Source organism: Spermophilus citellus (assembly GCF_964194105.1).
Source record: "Spermophilus citellus genome assembly, chromosome: 3".
In the NCBI taxonomy this organism is placed as follows: Eukaryota; Metazoa; Chordata; class Mammalia; order Rodentia; family Sciuridae; genus Spermophilus; species Spermophilus citellus.
Window position 1 is genome coordinate 77,543,985 of NC_138184.1, and position 24,707 is coordinate 77,568,691.

At 51.6% G+C, this 24,707-nt stretch overlaps 1 protein-coding gene and 1 pseudogene across 2 annotated transcripts in view; one reads left to right on the top strand and one right to left on the bottom strand.

Moving 5' to 3' along the window:
- Positions 1–23,286, bottom strand: GLTP (glycolipid transfer protein). The gene is made up of 5 exons (XM_081285683.1): positions 23,035–23,286; positions 6,803–6,861; positions 5,561–5,694; positions 2,521–2,671; positions 1–610 (listed from the first exon to the last, which is right to left on the bottom strand). The coding sequence occupies exons 1-5, from the start codon at positions 23,135–23,137 to the stop codon at positions 428–430; spliced, it is 630 nt and encodes a 209-aa protein (XP_081141809.1). The 5' UTR covers positions 23,138–23,286; the 3' UTR covers positions 1–427.
- LOC308643365 (von Hippel-Lindau disease tumor suppressor-like) overlaps positions 23,160–24,707 on the top strand; it is a 14,600-nt pseudogene continuing 13,052 nt past the window's right edge. Inside the window, exon 1 of the transcript in view lies at positions 23,160–23,290. The product of the transcript in view is annotated as a von Hippel-Lindau disease tumor suppressor-like (transcript). The remainder of the gene's footprint in view (positions 23,291–24,707) is intronic.

Here is a 24,707-nt window from a genome sequence, read left to right on the forward strand (position 1 = left end):
TTCCCTATCAACTCTTCACGGTCCTTAAAATACCCATAGCTTGGTTCAGAGACATCCTCCAAGGATACCTGCTTCTCTATAAAGCCAGGCATCCACCCTCGCCCAGGAGCTGTGCTCCTGGTGCGAAAGAACCAAAAACCCTAGGACTTGATTGATTAGAACGGTTAATGGGTTTTTTCACACAGGGGTCCAGTGGGTCTACCTGCGGGGAAATCCAGAGGAGATTTGGAAGGAGGGTCATGACTTATTGCTTCATTAGAATAGACCCCCCCAAAAAAAAAATGACTTTTAAAAGCAGGGCCGACGCCTGCAGGCCCCAGCTGGGCTGGGGGGGGGGCTCTGGGGACGCAGAGGGCCCGGCTTGATTCACAGTGATCGGGTGGCTGGTGGCAGGTGGCGCTGGCCGGTGGCCGTGGGCGGGCGCCGCCTACACCTTGTAGTTGAGCTCCGCGTTCATCTTGGTGTACATCTCGTAGATGACGTCGATGGTGGCCGTGTAGTTGACCAGGAAGAGGCGGATCTTCTCTAGGCACTCCTCCTCTGTCACGTTCTGCCCCTTGGAGAGGGCCTTCAGGAAGTCCGACTTGTAGGGCGCTGCGTACAGCGCGGCCTTGAGTGGGCGAGAGGGGCACGGGGTTAGTGGGCACAGCCAGGACCCCAGGCCCGCGCTGAGATCTGGTCGGGCTTCCCCAGGTCCATGCGGGGCAGGGTCTGTGCTGTCCGTGGTGTTGGGAGGGAAAGGAAAAGGGAGGTGTGTTTTCCCTTCTACCCCCGTGAGGGACAGCAGGAAGGACACCAACTAGGGGGACAGACAGACAGACCTGGACGCACACTCCAGCTTGTGCCGCCGACTAGCTGTGAGCCTTGAGCAAGTTACTTAGCCTCTCTGAGCCTCAGTTTCCTTGTCTGTAAAGTGGGGATAATAATGGCATCCACCTGAGTCACTTCCGTCAAGATGAGGGAGATCATGCCAAGTGCTCGGCAAAGCTCCAGGCACAGGGGCTGGTGCCGGGCACAAGTGAGCTTGGGGGTGGCATGCTCTGGAAAAGGGGAACGGCTTCTTGGGAAGCCCACTGAGTGGGCACAGGCTGCTAATCCAGGCTGCAGTCTTTCTTTTGTCCTCAGCAGTTGACACTACCCCAAATTTTAGGACTCAGAAAGTGCACTTGAAAAGCACTGAGAAGCCAGGAGCAGTGGCACACGCCTGTGATCCCAGTGACTCGGGAGTCTGAGGCAGGAGGATCCTGAGTTCAAGGCCAGCCTCAGCAACTTAGCAAGACCCTGTCTCAATGTAAAAAATTTAAAAAGGGTCAGGGATATAGCCGAGCGTAGAGCAGCCCTGGGTTCAATCCTCAATACGAGAGAAATTTTTAAAAAATTATAAAAAATAAAAAATATGAGGATACTGAAGCTCCAGGACTCCCAGCCCCATTTTCTTTGTTTTTAAGAGCTGCCTGGCTGTGTGGCCTAGGTTGGCCTCAGACTCCTGGGCTCAAGTGATCTTCTCGCTTAGCCTCCTGAGTGGCTGGGAATGCGAGTGTGAGCCACCACACCAGTCCCCACTCCTGCACCGTGGGCCAGGACTTGACTTATAGGAGCACCACCAACCTCGCCTGTGGGCTAGGGTAAGAGTAGCCCCTGTGTCCTGGAGCACCGGGGGCTGCGGTCACAGGCAGCTCCCTGAGCCAGGCATGCAGGCCACTTGTCCTCTGTGGGGACGAGGCACTGAGGAGAGGGTGGTCTCTCAGGGTGCCCCTGGGAATGGGCCCTGTCCCAGGCCATGCCAGGGGGGCTGTGCCAGAGGTGACATTTCCTGCCCTGTGACTGGCCCTTCCTGCCTGGACCTGGCCTGGCTCCTGATCCAACTGCTCTCAGCATGTGCCTCACGGGGACGAGACTGGCCACCACACCCTGGTTTTGTGGCAGTGAGGATGAACAGGCAGTTGAAGTGGGGCAGGAAGCTAGCCACGGCAGGCTGCAAGGCCTCGCCGAGTGAGACCGAGGGTCAGCAAGAGGCAGGTGGCCAGCAGCAGCCTAGAGGGGACATTCCCCCAGTGGGCGTCTCTGCCTGGTAACCCCAGGGACCCTCCGCTAGCCAGGCTGGCACTGGAGCTCTGGTTCCAGGAGCCCTGTCAACATCACCCCAACGCAGGCCACCAAGAACCCCGTGGGCCAGTGTCCTTCCAGCAGATGCCTCAGTGGGGACAGGGGCTGTTGCTCCCCCCTTTCCAGGGTTGGGAATCCAGATGGAATCTGGGGGGCCGTGAGGCCAGGCCACCCGCAGTCCTCAGGGGCTCTGCTGAGGTTCCCCAGTCAGGCCGCACAGGCACGGCACCTGCAAATGCCACCCCCCAGGGCCATGAGCAGGGCTGGCCAAGTGGGCGGGAAGGGACCCTCAGTGCAGCAGCTTGCCCCAGAGAGGACACCCCAAGGGGCAAGCGCAGGCCCCCAGGGGAAACCTGGGGGGTGGAGCTGCAGCGGGTGGCCCTCCCGGCTCCCCAGCCCTGGAGGGTGGCTCACCTGGAAGATCTTCTGCACAATCCAGCCGTGGTACTTCTTGAGGGCCATCTCGTAGGCCTTGGTGGCATTGACGCGGATGAGGTTGGGGTGGTTCTCGTCCCGCTCGCCATCACAGATGCTCTGGAGGAAGACCTGGATGAAGCGAAGGCCTCTGTGGCCCAGAGAGGGTGGCTCTTTAGGACCCGTGTCCACAGCCAGTGCTCCCTGCCATGGAGGGGCTCCTGCATCTGAATTATGCACCTCCGTGAGCCACGTGTTCATGGGGCACTGCCCTGGGCCATGCCTCACTCCTGCCATGAGGACGTGGCTGCCAGGCGCAGCCCGATCCCTCTGGAGCACCATGCCCGGCTGTGAGCCCCCCAGGGCTGGGGTCTGGGCCTGTCCTCTCCGTGTCCATGTCCATGTGACCTCTCATAGGTTGGCACATGCCAGGCAGCTGTCAGGGCCTGAGGGTGAAGTGCTGGCCCTCAGAGGGAACACGACAGGGGGCTGCAGAGCCCAGCTCCCGCCCCCAAGCTCACTTCTACCTTGATGCCCCTGGGACCCTTCTGAACCTGCCACACTGCACGACAGCTGCCCGCCCCTGCTCCCGTCACGTCTGTGTGATTCACTGGCCCCAACAGACCCTCCTCAGAGCTAGGAGAAGGGGGTTCCAGTCCTTTAGTGTCATCTCCTGCCCCGCACCGCATCCCCCAGGAGGCTGAGTGGGGCGCCATTAGCCACTTCACAGAGAGCTCTGAGGTTCCTCCTAAAGGCTCCCAAGTCAGGACCCTCCTAGCCTGCGTCACCCCCAGCTGGGCTCCTGCCTCTGCTGCCCCTCACTGTGCCAGTAGGTCCCCAGATGGGCCACTCCACTCCCTCCCTGCAGGGTGGTGGGGGTCAGCTAGAGTGCAGGGCCATTACAAGGCAGGAGTGCTGGGTTTGGGCACCAAAGAGACCCTCACTCCTCACCCTTGAGGTGAGGCGGACCCTCCATGTTCAGCCCAGAGCCCACCAGGGATCGGCCTGGAGCCTGGAGCTGAGGATAGCTCGGCTGTGGCCTGCCCTGGACAGCAGTTGCTCTGGAGCCCTGGATCCCCCTCCCCTGGCAATGAGGATGGTGTCCCCTGAAGCCTCCCTGACCCACTGTGACTGCTCCTGCCCCCAGTGGCTCCTTAAGACCCTCCCCTCCTAGGCTTGTGTTCCTACCCAATCTGGTCTGGGCTTCCCAGGCTCTGGCCTCACACCCACCCCGAGGCCTGTGTGCCAGGTCTGCAGCAAGGTTTCCCTCAGCAAGGCTGTGCCCTCCTCCACGGGACCCTCCTGCCCAGCCTGGGACACTCCACGTGGCTCCGTCCTCCAGGAAGCACCCCCTGCCCTGTCTCTGATACTCTGCTGCTCAGATCTGCCCACCGGTGACTCCACCAGACAGCGATGCCAAAGGAGGCCGCAGAACGCACCTGGTTCACCCCCTTGGCCTGCTGGTGACCACCAGTGCCCCTTGGCCTGGCCTAGCTCACATCTAACAATCGGGACATCTCCTCCAGCTTGCTCCTCCCCAGAAACCACAGCACCTGTGAGGTGGATGGACCCGAGTCTCTAGTGACCAAGGCAGGCAGCTTGGCAGGGACACTTCCTAAAATGTGCTATAGGGTGCTGACTGCAGACCTGCTCCTGCCCAGCTTCACCCTCCCCGCTGCATTTCACCAAGATGACGGTGTGATGGGGCTGGGGGTGGCAGGAGGGCTCCAGGGGACCAGTGGAGAGAATGGGGCAGGCTCCCTCCCAGCTCTTGGTCCAGCCTCCAAGGGAGGGCAACTGGGGACACCTGTGGGGCCAGGAATGGGCCTCTGGCCTCATAGCCACTGCTGGTACTGCACAGGTACAAGAGAATTCTGGAGCTGGTCGAGACCCAGTGGGTTCAAAGCACGGTGTCTGCGGGCCCCGGTCCAGAGGATGCCCACGTGCAAAAAGACAGAAATCCTCTCCTCAAGGCTGTTTCTTGTGAGTGTGGTGGTCAACACCAGGATCCCAGCGACCCAGGAGGCTGGAGCAGGATGATCACAAGTCCCAGGCCAGCCTGGACAGCTTGTTTTTGGTACTGGGAACGGGACCCAGGGGCGCTTAACCACTAAGTGACGTTTCTGGCCCTTAAAAATTTTTTTTTTTTTTATTTTCAGACAGGGTCTCACTAAGTTGCTTAGGACCTTGCTAAGTTGCTGAGGCTGGCTTTGAACTTGTGATCCTCTTGCCTCAGCCTCCTGAGTCACTAGAATCACAGGTGCATGCCACCGTGCCCCAGCTAGCCTGGGCAACCTAACAAGCCCCCGTCTCAAAACAACAACAACAAAAAAGGGTGGGGGGGAGGGGGTAGAGCTCAGTGGTAGAGCACCCTGGGTTTAATCCCTAGGACATCCCCCGCCACACATACACGGCTGTTATTTCTGTCATGAAACTAATATAGAAACCCACCTTGTGCATTATGTGACCAACCCTGAACAGGACACCTCTGTGTGGTGCACAATCTGTGCAACTATGCTTGGAAGACCTGGGTGTGCGACTTGGCCTCCAGATGTCCCTGGAGCCTCCTCTGCGACACAGGGAGACAGCACACCTAACTCACAGCCTAAGAAACTCAACCCGGGTAGGAAGAGCTTAGCCCAGCACCCAGGATGGAACAGACGCTTGCCATTCTGTTCTAGGGACTAGAACAAGGATGTGTCACCACTGGAATAGGCTCTGGTCCTTAGGAGGCTTTTTCTTGGCCATTAATAAGCATCACACGGGCTGGGTTGTGGCTCAGCAGTAGAGCGCTTGCTTAGCATATGTGAGGCCCTGGGTTTGATCCTTAGCACCACATAAAAATAAATAAATAAAATAAAGGTATTATGTCCAACTACAACTAAAAAATAAAATGTAAAAAAAAATTTAAAAAAAAAGTCTTTCAACTTAAAAAAAAATAAGCATCCCACTAGAAGGGAGCGTGGACCCCACGCGGGCGTGGCAGGGCTTCCCCCCTGCACAGGACTGAGCCCTGGGCCCGCCTCTGCCCCACCATCACCTTTTCAGCCACATCAGTGCCAGCGTGGCCCCCACTTTGGGCCATTCTGCTCCATACATTTCCTTCTCCACCTCCAGGATGTTCTGCAGGGTCCGGAACTTGGCTGGGTCGGTGTCGTACACGGCTTTGATTTTCTGAAATGGAACACACGTGGTTTTCCGCTTGGAAAAGCTGCTCACAGCCAGCCGTGCTGCCGCTGGGAGGAGTGGCTGTGGGGGCGGCAGGACTCCAGCACCAACTCCCGGGCGCTCCCACCTGCTGCGTGTGGTCTGCATTCCAGGCAGAGTCTCATGTGGTCCAGTGGCAACCCTGAAGTTGCCATCAGTATCCCAAACTGCAGATAAGGACACTGAGGCTCAGAGAGGGCCAGTGACATGCCCAAGGCCACACAGTATGCAGGTGGAGCAGGCCCCAGCTTGCCTGGCGCTAGAGTCCACCTCCTCCAACACCACTGACCCTGCCCCAGACACCAGGTGCTTCAAGTTTCGCTTCTGTGAGAGAGTAGACATGGGCTCGTAGGATTCTGAACTGGAGCCAGGTCGGGCTGGGTGGGAATCCCAGCTCTGACACTTTTTTTTTTTTTTGGTACCAGGGATTGAGCCCAGAGGCACTTACCCACTGAGCCACACCCCCAGCTCTTTCTTATATTTTATTTAGAGTCAGGGTGTCGCTGAGTTGCTTAGAATCTTGCTATGTTGCTGAGGCTGGCTTTGAATTCATGATCCTCCTGCCTCAGCCTCCCAAGCTGCTGGAATTGCAGATGTGCACTATCACGCCCAGCTGTCGCTTTCTAAGTGACCTTGAGTGAGCCTTTGACTCCTAATCCTCAGCTTCCTCATTGTCAGAAGTCCTCAAAGGGCCACTGGTTCACGTGGTAAGCCCCAAGGCTGTGTGGGCCCTGAGTGGACCCTCGAGGGGAGGGGGTCTGTAGCTGGGGGACGGCACCGGAAGGCCCAGGGCCAGGGGAGGAGAGAGCTGGGCCAGTGCCACCTGTGGACTTTGGCATTGACTTGTTTGGTGGAGGGGGCAATATCCTCCTGCCTGAGCCCTGCCCAGCTGCCGCTAGGTGGCGCTATTACAGAGGAGGACCAGGAACTTCAGGCTCCAGCGCATGATCTTGGGGCCAAGCCTGTCTTCCATGACAGCCTGGGGAGCCTGCAGCTGGGAGCAGGGTGCTGGCGAGGGGAGCAGGGTTAGATTACTGAGGGTGCTGTAGCTGCAGCTGCCAGGCCAAGTACATACCGTGATGTTGCCACTTATGTCTGCCTTGATGGGTGTAAACACGGGGGACCCAAGGCAATCTGGGGGGAAAAACGACAAGAGAGATTTAGATTCCCAACAGGGTGATGTCCAGGACCGCTGTGGGCCACAGAGGAGTGGACGTCTGAGGAGAGGCCACCGTGTTTAGGGACAGGCAGAGTTGTTCACAGGAATCAGAGGTGTTCTTGGACAAGTCCATCTGGGGAGTGCTGGGACCAGGTAAGACCAGGTCATGAGAGCAGGACTTTTCAGAGCCTTTAAATGGAGGCTGAAGGGCTCAGAAGCGCATCCTTCATCCACCCCACTCTGCCTCACCCAGCACCTCCCACTAGAACTTTCTGCCATCCAGGCCCCTGCACTGTCCAGCGTGGCACCCACATGACTTGGGCTTGACTCAGCTCTGCACCTATAGGGGGTGGGGCACATCTCCTCAGCTTTCTGAGCTCACATTTCCAGTCTAGCAGGTGACACAACAGACCCCAGGGACTCGATGACTGAAGCACCTGATGCGCACTTCGTCCCCCTAGAAGCGCCCTGTGCTTCACAGCAGGCTTCTGGCTCTTCCTGGCAGAGCCTGGTCCAGTAGTGACCCTGCCAAGCTCATGGAACCCAGACCTACAAACTGCCCCTTGGGAAACGTGAGACGCCTGCTGCCTGCCTCCCTTCTACCCCCTGTCCCCTGGTAGGCTGTCCCAGGGCTAGGGACAGGACACAGGTCAAAGAACCGTAGGGAGGACCCATGGGCCCGCAGGTTCTTCACCACAAGGCTCAACACAGACCTTGCCCTTGGGCCTGACGCAGGCAGCTGCCTGTCCTCTCCACCTATCACCAGGCTGACACAAAGCCGGGGACCAAGGCCCCCCGAGCAGCACAGAGGTGGGTGCCAAACTGTGGGCAGGACCCTCAATATAGGCACCGGGTGGGGCTGGGGAAAGTACTTCTGCAGGCCAATTCCAGCCAAGGTGACCCAGCACACCTGGCTGGCCATCTGGAATGTTCTAATTGCACCGGATGCTTTAAATGAAACACCCTGTCATGAGGGCTGGGGGTGCCGATGGATGGCGCTGGAATTGTCACCCGGCCACTCCTCAGCTGAGCACATCCCCTCGCCTCTGTGTTTCTCAGTCTCCTAGTGCGTCAAAGGGGGCAACTACAGTGCTTATTTCATAGGGTTGTCATAGGAATTAAAAATAGTGCGTCAGCTGGGACAGGGCTCAGTGGTGAAGCCCATGCTTGGCATGTGCAAGGCCCTGGGGTTCCATCCTTAGCATGAATGTGCATGTGTGAGCTGTGTCACATACTACATATATGTAAATAAATAACACATCAAACACCCTGAGGGCTCCGTGAGGTGAACCCTGGATAAATGGGCTTTAATCATTTTCATGACTTCACATCATCATTACCAGAGTCAGGATCCTTAGTCCAGGGGCAAAGCTGCCCACCAAGGGCCAGCCAGCACCTCCCCTAGGTGGCCACATCAGAGGGTGGAATTCTCAGTGACAGAATGCTTGCCTAGCCCGAGTTCCATCCCCAGCACTGCGAACAAACAAGACACAGGACAGGGACTGCTCAGGTGCTGTGCTGGGGGTTCAGGCCACCCAGATGGCCTGCCAAGGGCTCTAGTGCAGTAACCGCTCCATCCCACCCTTTGTCCCTGCCTGAAGCACCACTGAACTAGTCCTGGGTCATGCAATCTGTTAGTCCCAGGAGACGCTCCCTCTTTAACAATGCGAGAGAGCCGGGATTTTCTTTCCTCTACTAGTGAATCTTGATAGTGCAGCCAGGAATCACCAATTCCAACTGGCATGCCTGTCATCCTAGCAGTTCGGGAGACTGAGGTAGGAGGATTGCAAGTTCAAAGTCATCCTCAGCCACTCAGGGAGGCCCTCAGTAACTCAGTGAGAGCCTGTCTTTTTTTTTTTTTTTTTTTGGGGAGAGAGAGAGACAGAGAGAGAGAGAGAGAGAGAGAGAGAGAATTCTAATATTTATTTTTTAGTTCTCGGCGGACACAACATCTTTGTTTTGCATGGTGTTGAGTATTGAACCCGGGCCGCACGCATGCCAGGCAATTGCGCTACCGCTTGAGCCACATCCCCAGCCCGAGAGCCTGTCTTGATATAAAAAATCAGTTGTCCAAAGATTCGCAGGGGACTCATGGTTGGCTGGAGGAATGCACGGACAGATGCAGCAAATTATGGTAGAACCTAGGGCTGGGGATGTAGCTCAGGGGCAGAGCCCTTGTCTAGCATGCTCAAGGCCCTGAGTTCAATCCCAAGTACCATAAATAATAAATAAAATCTAAAATTATGGCAGAATCTAGGTGGTAAGTGTATGAATATTCACTGTGAAATTCTTTCGCCTTTGCTGGATGCTTGAAATTTTTCATAGAAAATATTGGAAATGAAGATCAGGTTTGGGGCTTTCTGCTCAAAGTCACACTTCTTTCTTCTATATTTTTCTTGCAAGTGCCTTTCACCATCCAGCGATCATAGTTACACTTTCAATGCTTTGCTTACCGGCTGTCTTGCCCACCATACGGAGCTCTGAGAGGGCGGGCACCAGATTGCCTGCTGGGCCTGGCACCCAGCTCAGTCAGTGACCCCACCAGGTGCGTGGATGATGTCTGTGCAGTGACCGAGGGAAGGACTGTGGGAAACGTGGAACCTACCAGGCTATTCTCTGCGAGGCGCCTTAGACCCCCCAACAGAGATGGTGAAGGACTAATGAAGGTGGGGACCTCAGTTTCCCTGCCTGTAACAGGAGGACCTTGCAGGACATCCCAGACGCTCTGAGGAGGCGGCATTCCTAGGTCAAGCCAGTGCTCCGAGCCCAGCTGTGATTGCTGACACTGCCCCAGGCTGATCTACCGCAGTTTTCAAATGCCAAGACTGGAAACCAGGGCTTGGGGACAGGGCAGCAGCAATCAAGGGGGTGGCTTCTTAGCTATTCTCAATGACTCAGGTTGCTCCACGTTAGATGCAGAAAAAAATGTTCTCAGCATCCTGGTCTTTGAAAAATGGCTTTGGTGCCCTTCTGGTGGCCCTGCCCTGATGGCGGGGAGAAAGGCTTTTTGTCTGGGGTTCTCCTGACAGTGCGCTCCGAGGGTCACGGGGCGCTGTGGTCAGCAGGAGCCGGGACCTGACAGTAGGCCTTATTGTGTGGTGGCGGGGCCCAGGACCAGGGCTGCTCAGCTGTGGGGGAAGGCCGGCCGGCCATGCTGAAGGGCACTTCTGAGGCTGGGGACCCGCAGAGGCAGAGAGGGGGTTGAGACAGACTTCAGCAGAGAAGGGGGGGAGGTAGGGGCTGGGAATGGGACCTCAGCATCCACAGGAACGGGCCATGCACAGAGGGGACCGTGGGCAGGAGGGCGCTCCCCTGCACATCTCCAGCTCCGCGGTCTCCACGCATGCGCAATGTGCAATGGCCGCCACAAGCATCCCTACGTGGCTTCTGGTGATCAGAAGACAGGGCCTGGTGCCCTACAGCCAGCCAGTCAAGGGCTCAAAACCTGACTCTGGTGTGGCTTTGGCCAAATGACTTGACCCTCTGGGCTCCGCCCTTCACTTCCTATCGCCCAGAAGTGCTGCCCAAATGGCATCAAGCCCAGAGAAGCCACACAGGAGCACCAGGAACTCGGACCCATTACAGAGCCAAGGCTGCTTCCAGTACACCCTCACCTTTCTTTCTAGAGTGTTCCCATCTACTTGTGTAAAAAGTGAAAAAGAAAAGAAATCTCACAGACATCAGAGGAGGGTTTAATTCCCAAGCAGCAGTGGCCTTTTGGACAGGTTGAACTTGGTGCTGCTCAGACAGAGAAGGGCACACTTCTAGCACGTCCTGCAGCCTTACCTTTCCAACGGAAAGCAGCCTGCCACAAAATGACCTTTCTTGTTTTACCAGTTTTTAAGTTACCCTAACCTTGTTTTAATCGTTGTTAGCGAACAGGCTCTTTAAAACGTCACCAGAACCTGTCTGCCTGGAGGGAGGGAGGGGGCTGGGATGGTTTTCTAGTTCATCATCCTACCTGGGGCAGGGGGTGGGGTGATGGGGGGGGTCGTAACCAGCCAGGTATGATCCCACCATCTTATTTCGTGGAACCAGCTCAGATGGGCACAGATTCCAATACAGTAAAGATGGGATTATTGGCAACACCTGGCCCCTGCTTTTTGGTGGACATATTTTTTCCTCCTAAGCATGCTACTTAATGCTGAAGGTATAAGGAAAAGACCAATAAATTTGATTATAAAATAAAGACTATGAGGCAGGGGGAATCCTAACACTAATCAAAGCCAGACAGTAAACCGGGTTGGGAGGTAGCATCTGTGTAACAAATAGAACAGATAAAAAGCCATTATTCCTAGTGTGCAAAGCGGTCTTACAAATTCATAAGGAAAAAAAATATAGAAAAATGAGTAATTCACAGAAGAAATGAAAAATATGCTTAATCTCAATAATAAAAAGAAAATTAAAACAGGGTAGTATTTTTCATCTACCAATTTTTTTTTTTTTTTTTTGGTATTGGGTCTTTAATCCAAGGGCACTTTACTGCTAAGTTACATCCCTAGTCTTTTTATTTTGAGACAGGGTCTTGCTAAATTGCTTAGGGCCTCGATACATCACCAAGGCTGGCCTCAAACTTTCAATCCTCCTGCATCAGCCTCCTGAGTTGCTGGAAAGACAGGCATGTGGCATGATGCCTGGCTCATCTACCAAATAACTTTATGAATGTACCAACCTTCTCTGTTCACCTGTTCTGGATGGAATTTGTCAAAATATAACACAAATGTCCCTGCTTTCATATAACAGTGTTTGCAACTTTCTTTTTCTATTTTTTCTTCCTTTCTCTTTTCTTTTTTTGGTATTAGGGATTGAACCCAGGGGCATTTAACCACTGAACCACATCCCCGGTCCTTCAGATGTTTTCTTTTGAGATAGGATCTTGCTAAGTTGCTTAGGGCCCAAGTTTGCTGAGGCTGGTTTTGAACTTGGGATTCTCCTGCCTCAGGAGCTTGGGATTTCCTGGGTATCTGGGATTTTTTGGCCTGCACCATGGCACCCAGCCTCTTTGGGTACTTTTAAAACTTTCTCCTGATGGTTGGGGGCTATTCCACCTGCTCTGTGTGCAGCACTTCTATTCTGATAGATACTTGAAAGACAAATAGCCCACAGTGTCAGAATCACCTGCAGAATAGGAGACACACCCAGGAATCCAGGGGAAGGACTTGTGCATGATGTCCAGGACTACTCTGGCTGCCCAGGGGCCATTCAGGGCCTCCTGCCTGGGTCTCTGCCACAGTTCAGATGGGTGACACTGCCCAGAAAGCAGAATTCCCCATAAGCTAACAGTTACCAAATGCCACCTGGAATCAGACTCATTTTCTTTTTTTCTAGCCTCGGCAGGGTTGGAAAGCACAGTTCTTGTGCTCTGAGCGAGGCCACAGTGCAGCTGCGGGTCCAGCCCTCTGGCAGAGCGCTTGCCTAGCACATTTGAAGCCCTGGGTTCCTGCCCTTGCAAAAACAAACCCACCAAACAAAACCACCGCCAGCACATATGTGGAAATTTCCATCCAAGCTGCCCACAGTGTCTTCCTCTTTTATAACAGGTGAGACCTCCTGCGGGGCAGCAAGGTGCCAGAGCTGCCCGGCCCTGGCCCACCCTCTCACTGGATCTCAGGAGTAATTTCCATTGAGAAACAGATGCACGGTTTTTGGTTTTTGAGATGCACCGTGTGACTCAGGATGGGAACACACCTAACCCCAACCCATAAATGCTTATTTCGAAAAAGGAGGAGCGAGAGGCCTGTGTCGCAATGCCCCTGGGTGTGGGAGGCTCCAATCCATACTCAGTTTTTTTTTTTTTTTTTTCATAGCTGGATAATAAAGTTCAGTTGTTAAAGACACAGGGAGATTAACTTTACAGGCTCTGGGTTACAAGGATCATAATAGGAGGCTCTCAAATTCCAGCTGATGGAGATGAATCATTTATCAATTTCAGGGTAGGGGTTGTCCAGGCTCAGGTCACAGTAAGGATAAGAACCCTGGAAATGTCCATGTTCCTAAAACTGGTTTGTGCTTGAATTTTACTGTTTAAAAACGTGTTTATAAAACCCTTCACAATATTGCTTTTAAAAGTCACCCCAGGTGGGGCTGGGGTTGGGGCTCAGTGGTAGAGCACTTGCCTCACACGTGTGAGGCACTGGGTTCGATTCTCAGCACCACACATAAATAAATGAATAAAATAAAGGTCCATCAACAACTAAAAATAAAATATTAAAAAAAAGGCACCCCATGACATGCTAAATCTTTGTCCACAATGACTGACTTTTTTGGCAAAAACCAGCCATGAACTGGGAATGCAACTGGGAAAATCCCTTCTACTTGCTGTGTGGCTTGGCAGAAATTAGTTAACCTCTCTAAGCCACAGTTCCCTCGTTTGTAAAACGAGGTTGACAATGACCTTACCTCACAGGGTTGTTGTGAGGTTTAAGTGAGTTTTTATAGTAAAAGGCTTAGCACAGTTTCTGGCACCCAGTAAATACTCAATAAAAACAAGATATTATTATTTATGCTTATTATTATACATTATGTCATCAGCTTCATCCTTCCCAAAGGTAAAGCTTCTCTTTAGGGAGGGAATCCAGAAAACAATGATTAAGAAATCAAGGAGGGCTGGGGGTGCGGCTCAGCTGGCACAGTACCTGTCTCATATGCACAAGGCCCTGGGCTCAACCCCCAGCACCACAAAAAAACAAACAAACCAAAGGTGACATGGCTAGCGTTAAAGAGCTGGCCTAGCATGTCCCAAGCCCTGGGTTCAGTCCCCAGCACTGCATTAGAAAAAAAGGAAAGAAAGAAAGAGAAAGCGGAGGAGAAGGGAAGGGAAGGAGGAGGGGGAGACGGATTGATTGACTGATAAGGACGCCCAGTCATAAAATCATGACTTCAGGTGTATTCAGACCATTAAAAAGGGATTTCAGAAGGGACTCAAGAAGGAACTTGGAGGGACAACAAAGCAGAGAACAAATCACTTTAGCAGGGAAGTTTGAGTTGCTGCTATCTGCCTGGGCGGACATGGAGGTTTTATAGGACCCTGGGGAGGGCTGTCCACAGTAAGGACTTTGAAATGCTCAGATACAGTTAACACTCCATCCAAAAAAGAAAAAAAGACCTTGATACAAGTAACACTGTAAGAATGTAACAAAAGGACTCCCCATCCATCCACCCAGGCCATTCCCAAGCTTAAACAATGGAACCCAAGCCATCATTTCCATTCTAATTAGCCTGTTGAAATAAGCACATTGTCTTGAGGGGCCAGGCCTCCTATCTGGTTCCTCCCCCACAAACACAGCAGACAGGGGATAGGCCCTGTTCTGCCCCAGAAGCCTTCCCCTAGCCTTCTGTGTCCTGATACAGGGCTGGTCTCCCTGTCACGGGCTGGACCAGCTTCAAAGCCCCCAGGCCCCTTCTAGTGTCATCAAATCCCCTGCCTCTCTGAACCTGTTTCCTCTTCTGCAAAATGGTGCAGTTCCTCATATTTCTTTTTCTTTTTTCCCTTCTCAGCTGTAGACACAACACCTTTATTTTGTTGATTTATTTTTATGTGGTGCTGAAGATGGAACCCAGGGCCTCACCCAGGCTAGGTGAGCACTCTACCACTGAGCCCCAATCCAGCCCTCCTCATATTTCTTAAGGTCCTTGATCTTGGGAGCCCCTGGAAATAGGGGCCACACTGGCTGACCAGGGGTCCTGCAGTAGATGTTACCAAGCTCTTTTGTCATGCATTCTTCACATTCCTTTTCAACCTGACAACAGCTGGCCACCTACACTCTGCAGGGCTCTGCCACACGCATTGCTAGGTCCCCACAGGGCCTGACTTCTGCCCCCAAGGGAGTCATCATGGGGCGGAGATGGGGCACAGGCTCTGCAAACCAGAATGGAAGACAGATTTCCTTCCTGCCTTTCCCTCGGTTCCCTCTAGCAGCAGAGGCTGGACCTCAGGCCCTGACCCCAAGGCCAGGCTTCCTAGAATGCAGAAAGACCTAACCCCATCATCAAGGGACACAATAGGTGTGCACGGTTGGTCTGGTCTGCATGCTGCGCTGGTCTCCCTGTGTTGTGGAGGAGAATGCTGCAGAAATTCCCAGCATGGAGTGGCCAGTGGCAGGCCTGAGCCCTGACAACCAGTCACAAGACTCAGAGGTGGCTCCTTTTTGGCAGATCCCTGTTTCCCAAGGGCTGTGTGGCAAGAGGTCCAGTTTCTAGCGTGACTGGCCTACCTGTGCAAAGAGGGGGTAGTCCAGGCCTTCAGCACCAACACCATCTGTGATGCCACCTCCATGGACCCCCTGGGGGGTCTCTGTTGTAGGACGGTTGGGGGAACACTTGTGCCTGAAAGCACAGTTTCAGTCCCACAAAACCAAGGTCAGGCTGGCTCAGCTGGATGTGAACGTCCACGTTTCTCTCCACTCAACTGTCCAGCGTGTTCAGGGCATGGATATCAAAGAAAAGTAGATTCAAAATGACTTTTCCCCTGAGCGCAAAAACAGCCACACAGAGGCTATTAGGTGGATTGACAAGAAAACATAACCGGGTCAGCGGCGGCTCCCTCCCGGCTTGCTGAGTGGACTCAGGCCAGGTAAGATCATGAGTGTGCACCACCAGCACCGTGTAGGTGCTCCTCAAGGTCCTGGAGCCTCACCAATCGCGCTCTTGCAAATGCACCTGCAGCCGATGCCAGGAGGCCAGAGGCAGTTCCTGAACTGTGCAAACCATCCGCGAGGGTCCCTCCCAGGCCACAGAAATAAAGCGCAAGAAATAAAATCAAGAATTGATAAATGGGATGGAGGGCCGGGGTGGTAGCTCAGTGGTAGAGCACTTGCCTAGCATGTGTGAGGCCCCGGGTTTGATTCTCAGCACCACATATAAGTAAATAAAATAAAGGTCCATTGACAATTAAAAATATTTTTAAAAAATAAATAAAATAAATGGGATGGATTCAAACTAAAAAGTTTCTTCTCAGCAGAGGAGAACATCTTTACTACACGCACCTCAGATAGAGCACTTAGTCTCCAGGATATATAATGAACTCAAAAAACTTAACACCAAAAAAAAAAAAAAACCCCAATCAATAAATGGGCTAAGAAACTGTTAATAGACACTTCTCAGAAGATGATTAACAAATATACGAAAAAATGTTCAACTTCTCTAGCAATTAGAGAAATGCAAATCAAAACTACTCTAAGATTTCATCTTACTCCCGTCAGAATGGCAATTATCAAGAACACAGGTAGGGCTGGGACATAGCTCAGTTGGTAGAGTGCCTGCCTCGCATGCACAAGGCCCTGGGTTCAGTCCCCCGCACCACACACACACACACACACACACACACACAACGAATACAAGCAATAACAACTGTTGGTGGGGACGTGGGAGAAAAGGTACACTCATACACTGCTGGTGGCACTGCAGATTGGTGCAACCACCATGGAAAGCAGTTCGGAGATTCCGTGTCCCAATTAAAGGAAAGCTGATTTGTTAGGGACTCCTTCCACAAAGGGACTTCCACACCTCTGCCATTCCTATTTGCATTAAAATAAACAGGAGTGGCAGACCCAGACAGGCAGCCTGCCAGCCTCAGAGGAAATGCGCATATCTGCTCTGGCTCCCAGGCCACTTGCCATGTGGCAAAGTTACCATGGTGCCAGCAGAGCCCCGGATTGCCACAGCAGGCAAGCACCTGGAGAGAAGCCAGGGCAACAGGCAGGCCTTGGCAAGAGCACTACGGGAGGAGTCAGGATCCAAGCCTGGTTATGCAGATGCTCCCTGGCTGTGTGGCCGTGGGCAAGTCACCTTGACTCTCTGGCTTAAGAGTTTTGGGGCAGTAAGTTTCTAGGTTGCCACACACACATACCCCCCACCCCATGAAGTAAGCATTGAACCAAAAATTATAGCAAACCAATCTCTTTGGGCTCACTCTAAGACTATTTAATGAGCCCCACATACCTGTAGAGTCGGATTTTTTAAAAATTATATGTATCAAATTGTTAATGAACCTTTATTTTATTCATTTATTTATTTGCAGTGCTGAGACTCCAACCCATTGCCTCACACACGCTAGGTAAGTGCTCTACCCCTGAGCCACAACCCCAGCCCCTCTATGACTGAATTCTATGGACATCCAATTTAATTGTACTAGGAGGCATTAATGAAGAAAAATCATGCCTAGAATTTGGATCTCAAGAACTGAAATAATCCAATAATCTAATCAGTAAATAGGCAGATGGTTTACACAGATACTTCTTAAAAGAAAAAAGTACAAATGACTAACAAATATATGAAAAAAGGTTAAACGAGGGAAATGCAAGTCAACACTACCCTGAGATTCCATCTCCCTCTGGTCAGGATGGCAGCCATCAAGAAAACAAACAACAAATGCTGAAGAGGATGTGGGGGAAGGGAACACTCATACATTACTGGTGGGACTGCAATCAGTACAACCACTTTGGAAAGCAATGTGGAGATTCCTGAAAAACTAGGAAAGGGGCCTCCATATGACCCAGCGATGCCACTCTTTGGTATTTATCCCAAAGAACTAAACCAACATGCTAGAGCCATACGTGTATCCCACCGCTTACAGAGGAGCAATTTACAACAGCCAAGTTATGAAACCAACCTAGGTGTCTATCAGCAGACAAGTGGATGAAGAAAATGTGGTGTATACACACCACAGAGTTTTTACTCAGCCATAAAGAGCAATGAAATTCTGTCATTTGAGGTCAATGGATGGAACTAGAGACCATCATGCTAAGTGAAATAAGCCAGACTCAGAAAGACAAAGGTCAGATGTTTCCTCTCCTATGTGAAAGCTAGAGAGAGAGGAATAAAAAGGGGACATCATAAAAATATAAAGGAAACCAGTTATGACAACAAAAATATTTCCAGGAGGGGAGGAAAAGAAAAAATCTACCAAAGTGTGCTATTTCCATTTATGAACCCGCTGTAATGAATCCTGCTCCTGTGTGTGATTATAACACACTAATTTAAAATAATAATAATAGGAGACAGTAAGTAGAACAAAGGGATCAGGAAGAGGGAGGAGGGGAAGTACAGGAAGCCAGACAGATGAGACCACTATGTGCACGTATGGACGTGGTATCATGAATCCCACCGTTATGTAGAGTTATAATGCACCAATAAAAATAGAAAAAAGAAATGGCATTATACACGTCTAATGATATCTGTCTATAAAAGAATAAAAGAGGGGGGAAAAAAGAACAGAGAGTGGGGGAAATCTCTGCTCTTCCACCTCTGGTCTCTCCCCTAGATGGTGAGAGCAAATACGGTCATCTCCCGCACCAACTCTGATCTGGAGTGGTTGCTGGGGAGGATGCTGAGGCTGGGTGAAGCTCAGAGGAAGAGGGCTTGTCCGGAATGACACCAGACTGCAAGAAAAGAAAAAGAAAGATGCCAAGGCTTCGTCTGAGCTCAAAGGGGAAAACGGTATCATGATTGATTAATAATGTCTAGCATGAAGACAGGCTATAAAAGGGGTTATATATTTTAATTCAGTCACGTGTTTTAATTTAATCATGTGTTTTAATTTGGAAAGAGAATGGAAAAGCAGTTTCAGCAGAAATCTAGAAGAATGGGAATGGAACCAAAGGTATTCATTCAGCAAATGTGTTAGCTTGCCAAGTGCTGGCCCTGAGGAACTCAAGTCAAGAATGGGATGGCTTCTACAAGTCTGGGAGGTCAGGGAAGGCTTTCTTGGTGAACTGACTATGAGCTAATTCCTTAAGGGTGTGTGGAACTCAGCCAGGTGACAGGTGGGCTAGGAGTGGAACTGTGCCCCGACAGAAGGACTGACAAGGGGAAACCCCCAGAGACATCAGCACAGTGCCACTGTGGGCCTTAGGGAGCCACCGAGGCTGCTAGGCAGGGAGCGACAAGACCAAATGGCATCAGTCTCCCCGCCTCTGCCCTCCAAGTGTTAATGCTCTAGAACAACCACATGATTGACCTAAAAAATGAGAAAGTCAGCTTTGCAAACTGATCAGTTAGGTGAGATCTGATTACTGGGTCAAGGTAGAAGCTGGACAAATGGCTGGCCTCTAAGAGAATGTAGTAAAACTTGTACAACTCAAGAGATTTGAGCTAGAGATACGGAGGAAGGACAAGCCCAAAATGACGATGCTCTAAATCAGAGGAGCAGAGGCTGATCTGCAGCCCACACCCACTGAAGCAGAAAGAATCAGTATTCGTCAAGCCCAAGCAATTGTGTCGTAAACCACACCTGGCAAAGACTGAAGGCATGTGGCTGCTCCAACAGGTTAAAGCCTCCCCACTCTTGGATGCAGCAATTTCACTTAGAAAAATGAGAATCAGGGCTGGGGTTGTGGCTCAGTGGCAGAGCGCTTGCCTGGCATGTGTGAGGCATTGGGTTCAATCTTCAGCACCACATAAAAATAAATAAATAAAAATTAAAGGTATTATGTCCATCTACACCTAAAAAAATTATACACACACACACACACAATGAAAAACATCTTTTAACAGTTCTTAAGAACTGTGGAAAAGCATAACCCACAAAGATGTTCATTGCAGCATTGTTTACTAGATTAAAAAATATAAAACAATGTGAATGTCCAATACTAGGGGATTGGTTGAATAAATCACGGCCACATGGAATCCTAAGCAGCTATGAAAAATGATGACTGACATGAAAAGATGGTCACGTTGTTTCATTAGATGTAAAAAATAGGTTATACATATTTTCAAAGATGAATGAGTCTGGAAGAAAAATACTCTAAAATGCCAGCAGTCTCTCTTTAAAAACCTTATTTCACATGGTACTACCATATGATCCAGCTATACCACTCCTAAGTATGTATCCTAAGGAATTAAAGTCATCAAACTATTGTGAGATAAGTTTATAGCAGCACAATTCACAATAGCCAAATGCGGAGCCAGCCTAGGTGTCCATCAAAAGATGGATGGAAAGAGAAACTCTGGTGTACATACACAATGGAGTTTTTGTTCAGCCATAAAGAAAAATAAAATTATGTCATTTGCAAGAAAATGGATGGAACTAGAGACCATTATGTTAAATGAAACAAGTCAATGTCAGGTCAAGGGCCATAGGTTTTCTCTCATATGTGGGAGCTAGAGAGGAATAAGGAAAAGAAAGGTAGAAGCAGATCTCATAAAAATTAAATCAGTAGAGGAAAGGGACCAGGGGGTGGGAGGTGGAGAGGGAGGGGTGAGTTCTGGGGAGTGATATTGATCAAATTATGTTATTATATGTGTGCATGTATGAATAAGTAACAACAAATCCCATCAGTATGTGCAATTACAGTGCACCAAAAAAAATGTGGGAAAAGAAAAAAAAATCAACCCCTATTTCAGAAGGCTGTGATAGGATTAACTAATCAATAAATGTCAGACATGATTTGTTTGTGCTCGATTTTCCTTCATTTAACAGATCTTCCTTGCAGAATTGAACACTTTTTAAAAACACAGTTTGGGGCCCTTTGTGGTTTACATCTGTATCTAGAGTAACAGTTCTCCACCGGGGATGATTCTGGCTCCCTCGAGATAGTTTTGGTTGTCACAACTTCAGGGAGAGGTCTGGACATCTGCTCAACATCTCACAATGAACACGACAGCCCCACCACCACCAAGAATAATCTGGCCCCCAAAGTGGGCAGTGCCATGGTGGAGACACCCTGATTGGGAGGAAACCACACAGCAGTGTTGTTCAGACTCCTCACATCCACCGCTCTAGTCCTGCTCCATCTAAGAGAGATCTGTACCACTCAGCTCATCCAGGTGGCCAGAGGCTCCCTGGATCTAGGCAAAGCCCGGCCTTAGGGCTGACAGCAGATCTCAACGGAACCCTGAGCCCTGGAGAGGACCCTTCTGAGACCCGTGTCTTAAATTCACGTGAGAACGTTGGTCACCAGAAGCAGCATAATAGTTCAGAATGGATTATCACTGCTTCTTCTTCAAGAGTACTAAACGCTATCCTCCTGGGTGGACAGTAAGCAGCTCTGGTGGGCACAGGGCCCTGTAGTGGTTAACACTTTGTGGGCAAAACCCACTGAGGCTTCTGTCTAAATGATGCTTCTGTCCACAGCTGTGGGGACAGCCAGAGTCACAACAAAGACAACAATCCTTTGAGACCAGGGAAAGGGAGGTACAGATGCTCTTCTGTCCTCCTTCAGCTGCTAACCTGCCCCTTTCCTCCCAAACTAGCCAGACAATTGTATCCAAAAAAGGTGCCCCTACATGCAGAACCCACAGGTGTGCAACCTGTTGAAGAAGAGGAAGGAACAGGATCCTAGCCCGCCTCACCATGCTGACATTTAGGGCTGGATCATTCCTTGTGGTGGGAACTGTTTGGTGCCCTGTAGGAGGTTCAACAGCACCCCTGTAGCACCCACAGCATCCAGTAACACTCCTGAGTTAAGACAGACAAAAATATTTGCAGACATTGCCAGATGTCCCCTCAGGGGAAAAATCATCCTCAAAATCTGGCTTAAACAGATTCTGAATCCTCCAGGGCAAGCTAGCTCTGACCTGCAAATATTCAGAGGACACAACTGTCACAAAAATAAACAACTCCTCAAGGCTCAAACCAGTTAGCTCCCAAGCCGCTGCCTGGAGATGCAGTATTACCTCAAGCTAAGATACAGATAATAAGGAAGTTTTGACCATTTGACAGTACTAACTGAGCACCTATTATGTACCAGGTACTGTTCTGGGCACTGGGGACATGGCAGTGGATGTAAAAGACTGAGACTCTGCTCTCAGGTTGTTTACCCAGATCTGAGAATCAAAAAAGCCAGGCAAGTGCGCTGGCCCGATTAATTACCTGCTATGAGAAGGAACCAAAATTACTTCCAGGAACTTAGAGACACATAATTATTCCTCACACAAGGAACAGTTTGGCCTCTGTGCTTTACAACACACCCTCACTTACTCCTCATGGCTAGCCTAGGAGATCGGCATCCTCATTTCACAGATGGGGATGCTGAAGTTCACAAGGCTAGGAGGAAACCCTGAATACAAATCTGCATAACCACCCCTGCGGGAAGTAGTGCCCACAATAAGCTCTGACCACCTATGGGGGCAAGGTAAGAGGCTGCCCTGGGTGCCAAATCTCTTCAGTCCAAATCAATCTGAAGGTTTTGCCTCCTTGTGGATTTCAGCTGGACTCTGCCCTGGAGGCTGGTATCTTCCTGTAAGGATACCAAGTGAATCAGCAGGGCAGGCACTGGGAGAGTCCCCATGGAAGAGAAGAATGCAGAGGCTCGGGTTGCACCCTTTACTGAGAATGAAAGGCAAAGGGCAGGAGCAGTTGCTATTAGCTTCTAGTTCCCGTTTTCCATCCAGGGCCTGTGCTGGGGGACGCGAGGGAAGGAAGGAGGGTCTACAACTGGCTTAGGGACCACCTCCATCATGATATAAGGAGAAGGTTCTTCCTCTTTTAGGGCCCAAAATGAGGAAGGGATTTGTACCAAGCACCCTGAGTCTGTCATCACCCCATAACCCAGCAACCACTTTCCCAGCCCTGTCCTGAATGGAGGAAACACTTTAGGTGCTTTCCCCTAGAAAAAGGCCCAGAGTTTTGAAACTCCATCTTCAAATTCCCCTCTCCCCCGCTCCCTGCCCTGCCCTGCCCTACCCTTGAAGGTGGGGTGGAGGTCTATGGAATGGAGGAATTCTGAGGGAAAGGTGCACAGGTCCCACGAGGGAGAGGCTTAAGAGAGGGGATTATGCATTTTAAAGGGAGGAGTTGAGAACCATTCTAAAGGGGAAAAAAGATGGGGGGAGGGACGAAGGGATTGGGGGCTGCAAGAGTAAAGGATGCGTGGGGGCAGATGGAGGAGGGAGCCCACAGAGCAGAGGTGCCGGAGTTAGGGGAACCTGGGAAAGATGGACAGCTGAGGACAGGGAAGGACTGAGATGCATCTGAAGGACAGGGAGGAATGTCGGTGTCTGGGGTGAATGGGCAGAGATGGGGGTCTGTGACATGTCAGGAGAGATGATTTAGGAGCAGTCTGGGAGAGGGAGAATTGGGGATGCTTGGAAGGAAAGGGGATGGCGGAGGTAGGAGACAGGACTCGGGATGCCCTGGGTATGCTCGGCGGCAAAGATTCAGGTGTGTCTGGGAGCGCTCTGGGCCAGCTCCCACCCTCACCCCAGCTCACCGAAGAAGGGCGGCAGGTGGGACACCGCCTCCAGGAAGGGCCCGGTCTCTATCTGCTTGTCCGCGGGCAGCGGCTTCAGCAGGTGCTCCGCCAGCAGCGCCATTTCGGGGTCGAGGCCCGCGGTGATGCCCCAGCCGGCGCCGCGGGCGTCCACGCCGCCCCCCGGGCCGCCGCCGTCAGCGCCGGGGCCGTCACTGCCGCCTGCCGCAGGCTCCGGGGACGCCAGCGTCGCCACTTCCGCCCGCGCCGCGCCCTCGTAGCCGAGCGCTCAGCGCCGCCCGCCGGCGGAGTGACTAAGCTTCCCGGCTCGCCGCCCCGCCCCTCCCACAAACGTCCAATCCGCGCTCGCCGCCGCGCCCGCCCGTCCAATCCGCGCTTGTCTCCGAGGAACTCGGGGCCGCCATTGGCCGGGAGGCGGGGCAGCATGGAAGCGCGGGACTCACGGGTCCTGGTCCGCCCAGGTGAGCTGCTCCCACGCGAGACTTTCCCAGGTGTGCCTCCCGCTAGGCTCCTCAATCCTGGCTGGCCGGCTCGGGCAGGGGCCTCGCTCGCAATCCACCTACTTTCCTGGTCACAGTCCAAACCACAGCTAGTGCTCCTCAGGACCTCTTGCTTCTCCCCCAAATAGACCCGTCCTCCAAACAGCGGCCGATGACCTTGTGGGATACTCCTGGGGGAATGTGGTTCTTTCTGGCTATTACCAGTGGAGACTCTCGACTGCTGGGTTCTTCATTTTCAATGACTTTACACCTGTTGGATGATGCTAAGGTCACAAGCTACCTCCGCCCCTTCCCAACAGATTCCTGTTTCCCCAAATCCGGAGTCCAGTCTCATCTCAAAAGTCTGATGTTACCTGTTGGACTCAGCTCAGTTTATACCTTAACCTGATTAGGCGCTTTCCCCCTCAAACTAACATTGATCACCCAACAGCCCAATGAAGCCAGATTTAAAGTTAGGTAGTCAGTGTAGTTAGGTAAATCGGGTCTAATACCGAGTGAAATCTAAAATGGAGGCCATGCTGGGAATGACTCAGGGAAAACACAGGACAACTCATGGAATGTTAATGAAGTCCCATAAAGGCCCTAGGCCAAAGTCCACCTCAAAGAAGTGTTAATGAACAGCCCCCAGCAAACTTAAAGATAGCCCATCACAAAGAAGTGTCCCACCCCTCGGGCCTTTCAACCTACATTCCATCACCAAAACTATAAAAAGGGGAGACAACAGCCCTTCCTCGGATTCCACCTATTGGGTCCCCTTCTTCCTCCGGGAGAAGTCTTTTCTGCTTTCCTCTAATAAACTTCTACTTTCTACTCTGACCTTGCCTCGGCGTGCTTCTTTGGTGTTATTCTTCAACATCGGGGAAGCAAGGACTCGTCACCGGTCAACAGCGGTATCATATTGGAGGTCCCATACCGAGATCTACACCGGGGTAAGTGCATGCACCCCATGTCTGTTTGAGGTGCATCTTTTTCTCTCTTTCTTTCTGGAGGATAAGGTGGGCACCCGACGGCTACTTAAACGCAATTAGTGCAGCCGCCACTCTACAAGACTCGGGTGAGAGGTTTCCCGGCCTAAGCAGCTCTCAATCACCTGTTCAATACAGAGCAGGCATATTGGGTTCTGCCAAAGCCGATTCCAACTTTTCTGTCTGGGCCCGGAGAGCAATTGGTGTG

Excerpts from the sequence above, each read along its gene's own strand:
- GLTP (XM_081285683.1), bottom strand. The coding sequence starts at position 23,137 with ATGGCGCTGCTGGCGGAGCACCTGCTGAAGCCGCTGCCCGCGGACAAG. Across the intron at positions 5,695-6,802 it reads ACATAAGTGGCAACATCACG|AAAATCAAAGCCGTGTACGA; the intron begins GTATGTACTTGG and ends GTTCCATTTCAG. Across the intron at positions 611-2,520 it reads TTGTGCAGAAGATCTTCCAG|GCCGCGCTGTACGCAGCGCC; the intron begins GTGAGCCACCCT and ends CGCCCACTCAAG.